Source organism: Pelodiscus sinensis, chromosome 2 (assembly GCF_052426305.1).
Source record: "Pelodiscus sinensis isolate ZL-2025 chromosome 2, ASM5242630v1, whole genome shotgun sequence".
Classification (NCBI taxonomy): Eukaryota; Metazoa; Chordata; order Testudines; family Trionychidae; genus Pelodiscus; species Pelodiscus sinensis.
Window position 1 is genome coordinate 102,957,927 of NC_143053.1, and position 8,691 is coordinate 102,966,617.

Sequence of the window (8,691 nt, forward strand, 5' to 3'; positions counted from 1 at the left end):
AGCATGCTACATAAGACTCAAGAATACGCAGCAAGTCAGTGCAAGCATCTGGAACCCACTCAACTCTGCTGTCACAGTAGTCTTGCCTCCTTTTCTGCCGCCTTCCGTGCCAAGTTTAATGCCAGATTCAGGTTTAGATGAGTCTTAACTAGTCTGCAGCAATTCTGCCCTTAGTTTTCATTGGGAGTAAATCTGAATCACGAAGGATGCAATATACTATGTTGCTGGCTGTTCATGTAAACAGATCATTATCTGTTTCAGGGTAAGAGGAGATGGCTCTAGAAGAAGCATAATTCAAGTTGTCAGGGGTCCCATGGCAATTTTTTGGAGCTCTTATAAATCTTGTTCAGTAAAGTGAAAGAAAGTGGTTGCAAGAACTTCCATAAAGGCACTTACTTCTCCTGGTGAGGATTTTGGAAAGGTGGGCATCTCTTTTAATGGAGAAGAGAAGCAAAATGGGGAGGTGAGGTGGACTCCTGGATCCAAAGCCAATTACACACTGGTTCAAGATACTGTACTGCACCCATCTGACTCTCTCTGACAGGCCAGAGCATTAAAAGATAGCTGAGACAACATGAATTCTCATAGTCAACTTTCTAGTTCTCAGGCAGGTTTTGACAGGCTTTACTCTTACAACATAAAGGTAACTAGATTCCAAGTATTTAAAAGGCTGGCTCTGCACAGCTGCCAGGGGCAGTTGCATTGACTAGACTATAGCTAAGTTGTCTTTTTTAGCCATAAGAACCCATCCAAACCAAAATGGAAAATAGTTGGTATTTTCAGGCAGGTCAAAGGAACAGTCATACCAGGACAAACCAACCTGGCTTGGTATTCCATCTCCAACAACTGTGGATCATAGATGATTCACTGAAAGAGAGAAAAGTCTGCAAACATGTAATACACCTCACCTGGTATGCACAATATATTGGGAAAGAGTTTCTTCCTGACCCTCAGTGATCAACTTACCCCCTGAGGTATGAGAGTTAACTACCTCATTCTAATATACCTAACAGCTTTGTAAAGAATATAAAAGGAACCTGTTATTTCAACAGTGACCTCACTACAGCAACTAATCACAATAACTTGCTACATAATTAACACTCAGTGTTACTACAAACAATGGATAATAGGCTAATACAACATTAACTTTGACAACTGAAACATACAAAAGTTAGGGAAATCAAGAATTAATGTTTCTATTAGAATATTAACACAGGTGCATTGCATGTGTGGTGTTCTGGGTCACTTATGGATGTGTACGTACATTGGGGTTGGGTGTGGGTTTTTTTCCTAAGTTTTCCTGACATTTAAAGATTTACCTTAAGAATGAAGTAATGTGGTTTTCTGCATTTCATTTCCTTGGCTTAAATACTATGTCTGACATCAGTTGAGACACATCCCCCTCCCCCATCCCCAATACTAAAGCTCTTCCAGAAAACTGTTCCTCCCACACAAATGTTCTCACTATATCTGCCCCCCTCTCTGGAAATCTACAATCATGAAATCACACAGGTAAGTGTGAGGTGGCCTGGTTGGATAAAACTGGAGGGATTCTTCAAATGAGAAGGAGGTTGTCAGGTGCTCACCAGCTGTGAGTTATTTTTTTTAAAATCAGCCACAGAAAATAAACATAGAAAACTGGTTTACTGAATATTGCATCAGAGTATTAACTTAAACCCATCTAACATCTGCAGATTGGATAACAAGTAAAAGTTTTGGTTTGAAAATGCAGGTCAAGTGCACTGAATAAATGACTGGTAATTAAACATTCAGGCAGGATCTGGAGGGTTTCTTGAGGTAGGCTGGGTGGGCACAGAACTTCTGAATGCATTATGCTTTCAGAGCAAAAACAACTTGAAACAGACTACCAGCGTAGAGAAATAGACAACAGTTTTCCAAGCTTGTTGCTGACACGGTTTGGATTCTACCATACAAACTGGAGGGTAGAAAATAAAGTGTTCTAAACTTGCATGTGAGATGTCACTTCCAAATACCCCAGAAATTAAGGCAGATTTTCAGCTCAACCCAGCCCTAACCATTCTCAAGGGCAGCAGTGTGTGCTGTCCCAACTGAACCAAGCTGTACCATTAACAACTGTGGTAGGTGGAGGCACCAGGACACAGACAGGTTAAGATGGTAGTAAACCTGGTATCAGAGTTTTCAGTTAACCTGGAATGGTGCATGAAGTTTTACAAAGCTCTAATTTTATTCCTTGTTTTTTTTCCAGACTTGCGTAAGTGACTAGTCATTGAGGACTAACTAGATACATCGTATGAATTTTTAAAACCAGACTAAGTTTTAAAATATATATAAAATTGTTCAATATTTAAGTACTAGACATTTTCCATTCATTAGTGGCTAGATTTTGATCAAGTTTTGAAAAGAAACAAACTCACCTCTTCTTGCTGAGACTAAATAATGGACATTTCAACCAGAAAGGGTTGTTTGACAAAAATACAGACACTTGAAAACAAGATTTTAAAAGTTGGCTATTCAACTCAAACCTAGTTACAGCTGCTTTGCAATGTTCCAATTTAGCATACTATGGACTCCTAATTTACAATTCATTTTCTAACCATAATAATTTGTATAGAATCCATATACCTGTAAGTGCTTTACAAGGATGCGTACATATCCCCATTTTACAGATGATGAAATGAAGACACACAGACAATGAGACTTTTAAAAATAGTCACATAGCATGTTAGTGAGAAAACTGGGAATAGAACCCAGGTGTCTTACTCCCAGTACTGTGGCCATGTTTCAGTGGATTTTTTTGGCCCTGTTGATTTACTATCACATGGGAACCGGAAGCATTTGGAATTCTGTCTCACTTCTCTCAGTATATACTTAAGATGCACATAATTTATGTTTCATTACAAGCACACACCCTATTAATGGTCAGGCAAGGCAGGCAGGCTAGCTCAAGTTCAATATTCCACAGGGGACTCTTCAGAAAGACACCAAGCTAAAACAAGAAGGTGTTACAGATCAGCATGCCCTTGCCCAGGTTCTCATCTTTGTGAAAGAAGGCTCACCAGACAAAAAATCCTTTTAGCAGGAATCTTAGGAGCTGAGCTTTCTTCCCAGAGAGAAAAAAAAATCACTAGATAATCAGATGATCACAAAAACCCAAACAAGTTTAAACAGATGTGCAACAAACATTACAGCACTGACAGGCTGAGATCTGTAGAGGAGCCTGAAAACTTGAGACCAAAGGCTATTTAAGTCACTAAGAGGTGGGACTGAATTCAGAGTTAATTCAAGGGGGGGGAGGGGCGAGAAGATTTTCTTTTCGCAACTTTTACCAAATTCCACAGTAAAAACTTTGCGAAAAGGTCTATAAAGCGAGACAATGGATCTTTTTCTTTTTTTAAAAAAAAAAAACCTGCCAAACATTGGGCTTTCTTGAGTCAAACTGAAGCAACTGATTAAGTTTCAACCGAATCGGTATTAAAGCTACAGCATCACCCCCACCTCCCTGTCCCTACGGCATTAAGCCGAAACTGACTGAACTAACGGGCTTTCACCCTGTTTAAAAATCTCGGCTTTTGTGTAAACAGCCCATCACAGCTGGGGGGAGGGGTGCACTTACTGACTCGCACCGAGCCAGAAACGTGCGACCCAATCCAAAATAAAGAGTTCACGCTGGCTGCAAAACTTGCCCGGCGAAGTTCCCCTCATGTAAGTGCTCTAGTTCATACAGCAGCTTGTCTGGAGATCCCTTCCTCTTTGTGGACGCAGGGATGATAGGGGTGGATTTCCCTACATTTCCAGCTCAATCCAGGAGGAAAAAAAAAATATGAGGGCTAGAGAGTTTGAGCCATGTGATCGTAGCTACATACCGAAAGCAGATCAGCCTTTTGAAAACGTGCAACCAGGAACAACGTCTATCCTTTGCTACAACTTGGAAAATATTTTCAATCGCAAAGGGGGGAGGGGGATAAGTGGAGGACTTCCATTCATTTATAAGAAAACCCGGGGGAGGAAAGCACCGAGATGGTTCCGATGTCCTGCCGCAATCTCCTTACCTTACTCTTCACTTCCACCGCGCTACAATCGAAATACCGCAGAGTCTGAGATTTATTAAAACTCCGATTCATCTTCTCGGTCCCGTTTATCCCCCCCTTCGTCCTCCTTTTCGCCCTTGCTCAACAAGGGCTGCAGGATCCGCTGACTCCCACTGTGGGAAAGTTTTCCCCCCCACCGGCTGCGTGTTGTTGCCGCTGCTCCGGCCCTGGAATGTATCTTTCTTTGGAACGCTCAGCCGCCGGAGGTTCTTTTACTTTGTCCCAACGCTCGAATCAGAGCGCCCGCCCAGCTCGCTCTCCGGGCTTCTGTTTGTAACAATCGCTCCAGCAGAGCTCGCAGCAGCGCGCCCGTGACTCAATGGGAGGAGGTGGCACGTACTAGACCCCGCCTCCGACAGAACCTCCCCCTTCCAGCCTCGTCTCTTTCAGTTCCCGAAGAGAAAGGCTCCTACCGAGCTCCAGAGTTGTGCGCTTTCTGGCCTGTGATTTGTTGCAGAAATCCCTAGTTGGGCTTAGGGAAGTCGCTCTCAAGAGGGGGATCTGCGGACAGGGGAGTCAGTGCAGTAGAGGAGCATGCAAACCAAAAGCCGGGGGCGAGGGACAGATTAGCTCTTCTTCTCCCTCTCGCAAATTTGGAGACATTTGGATGTAAACCTATGTCTGTGCAATGTTTTTACAAGTGATAAAGCAAACTACTAACAGGCACAATTACCATGAAAATTTAGCAGCCCCGGCTAGTACATTAACTAGTTATAATATAGGGTTATAATAATAGTGCCAAGCCTAAGGTTTTGATCCTGCAAATATTTATGCATATGTTTTGCATTAGTACCATTACTATTACTACTGATGGTGAAATTCAATAAAACTACTCACATTAGTACAAGTTAAGCGCATGTGTAAAGTGTTTGCAAGATTGGAGAACAGTGTGAGCCCTGCCCTTGTGCAGCTACTCAGGAAAAATTAAAATGTGGTGCAGCTGATTAGTTGAACAGCCACAGCTAGATTGTTTGTTTCTACTAGTAGTGTGCATTCATACATAACATTTATTCTGCACATGGATGGAAAAAATCCACACATGAATGGGAAAGATTAGAGGGAACATTAGGCACAAAGTGTTCAAAAATCACAAGGCCCCAAAAATCATGATTGGGACTTTTGAAAATTACCTTTTGGTTTTGGAGCCTGTAGCATTCATATTTTTCAAGTTTATCTTTGCAGCCATAAGGGCAGTTAAAAATGTACCTGATTTTAAAATGTAAGGTGGTAGTTTCATCACATAACTCAAGGAACTGGCCCTGTAAATAGGGTGATCATATTGCTCTGTGCTGAACATGGGACAGCTGGTACAATTACTCATACTCAGGTGAGATCAGTGGCAATCAGATCTATGCAGAACCAGCTTTCAAATTAACATCAAGCTGACTGAACCCCTGTTAAACATAAATACTGCATAGCTGGAGTCTTTTTATTTACCTTCTTAACTTTAAGGATTTAGGGTTCACAGGGGGAAAGAGACACACTCTCACATACTCTCTCTTCCCCTTACCCCCATAAACCTAGGAGTGAAAGTAATTTAAATTTCTTACAGGCACTATCACAACAGGGAAGACTTATGGCAGGATGGGTTGTGATACAACAGTGCCTGCAAAATTTAAGTGTGAGGTGGAGTATGAGGGGTTCAGGACAGAGGATTGGGATGTGGAAGGGCAGTGCAGGAGTTAGGGTAGAGGACTGGGGATGCGAAGGGTGCAGGAGTCAGGGTTGGGGTGTATGAAGGGCTCAGGATATAGGGCTGCACAGATTTTGGTGACAAAATGTATCACGGTAGACAAAGCCTTACTGTATTGGAAGTGCATGGTTACCTGTAACGTACCAATGGTTGATTATTTTCACTTTTATGGGTTAATTGCTAAAATTAGGAGAAACAACAAGCCCATGAAAGCTTATGCCCAAATAAATGTGTTAGTCTTTAAGGTGCCATAGGACGTCCTTCTTGTTTTAGCTGAAACAGACTAACACAGTTGCCCCTCTGATGTTAGGAGAGTCCAAAAGGGCCTTTTGCCTCAGGTGTCTGTAAAATAACTCCAGTCAGTTTCAGCATTCAAAATAGCTGTTTAAGGACTGAGTCTTCTACAGGAATCTTATAGATCAAGATTTCCCAACCTATGGGCCGGGACCCAAATATGGGTCGCCATTACATTTCAAAAGGGTTGCCAGGTGTCTCCCCAGGTGGCTTTGAAGGAGTCATTCACACATTTTTTTGACTTGCCCTGGGTCACCAAGTCTTCCTGAATTGTCAAAATGGATCCCCATCTGGAAAAGGTTGGGAACCACTGTTATAACTAGATCCACACTAGTTAGTGGTTTAATGCCTGGAACAATAAGGGCTCTCTCAACCATAGTGACTGCTGTCTTCCACCTTGACTATACAGAGTCATGAGCACATCTACCTGGCATTGCTTGGGTTCTTAACTCAACTAAATATGTGGGTTTTAAAAAAATTAAAAAAGGAAAATGTACATGCTTTATTTATATGCTTGTATTTTTCAAATATACAAGTGTTATTTTTATGAAGTTAATTTTTATTTTGCATTTCCTTAAAAAGGGATTGTCAATTTTTCCATGCAATTGTTTTTAGTAATTTTTTAAAATGGGATTTCATCAAGCATATTTTTTTCTTCATCTCTATGAACGCTTGTAATCTCCCCAGCCAGAGTGAGGAATGAAGAAAACTGTGGACTTTCTCCTTGCTCCTTGGCAGTGATGAAGGGGGAACAGCTAGCTACATCCCTGTATGAATCTGGGGTGGAGGGTGCTTCAGCCCCTCCCTGGCCTTCCTAAAGGGTGTCTCAGGGGTGGGGAATGGGAGGCTTAGTTCTGGAGCAGTCCCAGGTGACGGGGTGGGGTGCCCCCAACCAGCCCCTTTCAACCTGCCAGGTGATTCTGTGTCTTTTTCTGTTTGGTTTTATGAGAAACAGTCCCATCCCAGGGACATCCTATTTTCCTGACAATCAAACCCTGACCTTGCTTTAAGTTATAATAAGAGGAAGCTGTATACTGAATTTGGTGGTCTTAGCTCTTACTGTTTAGAGGAATTCTTGAACTAACAGAGACAGACAGCCAAACTCTATAAAATATATAGTAAATTATCTGTCAACAAATAGCGAGACACATTAGATGCATTTAGTCAATTAGCAGAGTATCCAGTCTAGTCTGACATCACATGGAGAATTAAATCCTGACCTTATTGAAGTCAATGGAAGTTCTGCAATAGACTTCAGTGGAACCATGATTTCATCCTAGGTGCATTCTGCACATATATGAGATGAGGCCTAAAATGAGACTACTGTATTCCAAAGGCAGCAGCCTTACCATGTAGGTCAAAAAAATGGAACACCTCATCTAAGCAGTAGGGAGTGGACTATGCTTGTTGCAGTTGAAAGTAGTTCTCTATATCCTACACACAAGGTGAGAACAATTAGGAAGGTGATATTTGTGGCCTGCTGGTAGTGCTGCTTCTTTCTTGCTTGCACCCTGTCACTGTATGGCTCCACTGGGACAGGTATATAAGTGTTGCTAGAAAGACTGAGTCTTGAAACCATGGGCATTTGGGGGGAAGGAAAATACCATCCCCACCCCTTCTGCCTGAGGCCCCGCCTCTGGAGCCAAGCCCTGCCCACTCCCAGCCTGATCTTTCCTGACCACCTGTAGAGCCGGGGTTGCTGATCTGCAGCCCTGGCCTGGCCTTTCCTGGTGTCTGGGGAAGCCGGGCTGCTGCGCCGTGGCCCCATACTTCCCCAGCAGCCGGGCTACTGAGCCAGGATGCCATGCTGCAGTTCCAGCTTCCCCTGGGGGACTGGGCTGGGCAGGGCAGGGCTTGGGTGGGCTGCAGTACCACAGACCCATCCCTCCCCCAGCGGCCGGTGTGGGGAAGCTGGGCTGCTGCGTCATGGCCTCAGCCTCAGACATTCGGGCATGTAGGCAGTTTTGGGAAGGCTATGCCTTCCTTTGCCTACATTACTAACTGCCAATGCTTGAAACCAGCATGAATTCTAAAGTTGTCAAGATGCTAAGGAAACTATCGAGGAAGAGAAGACAAGCAGAAAATCGTAATCACTTGCTCTCAGTAAACCAGATAATGGCAAATTTCTAGATGCCTCCCTGTCAAGGAAAAACACACACACACGTCATTACAAAGCAAGCAAGTAAAAATATTATTATAGTTTTAATTCAAATTCTTATAGTTTCTTTTAAAGTCATATGTACACAGAACTCATTCAATAATGTTCTCAGTCTAGTTTTACCTCTACTGAATCCACCTTTTATGAATTTCTTAAAATAAATGTTTTCTTTTAAGTTCAGTTACATCTTAGATATTGTCCAGCTCTAGAACAGGGCTGAGACACATGGGTACAGCACCCTTGGAAGCTTGTTTGGTTTTTGTATGTACTGTGTTTGTGTAGGTTGAGAACTTTAGTCTCGAGTGCTTTCATGAGCGGGAGACTCATACCCACATACAAAAACCAACCAAACATAGCCTGAATTCCTGATGTGCCAGGAATCACAGTTCTCACCAGCAGTTTGCCTCCCCAGGGAAGTATTTGGGTAAACACTGTCAATTCATATAATCATCTCTTTATTTGTTCTATTGGGCTTC

The 8,691-nt window shown here is 42.7% G+C and overlaps 1 protein-coding gene across 1 annotated transcript in view; it reads right to left on the reverse strand.

Annotated features, from left to right (window-relative positions):
• PARD6G (par-6 family cell polarity regulator gamma) overlaps positions 1-4,395 on the reverse strand; it is a 97,909-nt gene extending 93,514 nt beyond the window's left edge. The window contains exon 1 of the mRNA XM_006134004.4: positions 4,032-4,395. Coding sequence (XP_006134066.1) covers positions 4,032-4,103 — 72 coding nt within the window. The 5' untranslated portion in view covers positions 4,104-4,395. The remainder of the gene's footprint in view (positions 1-4,031) is intronic.
• Positions 4,396-8,691: the final 4,296 nt, after the last annotated feature.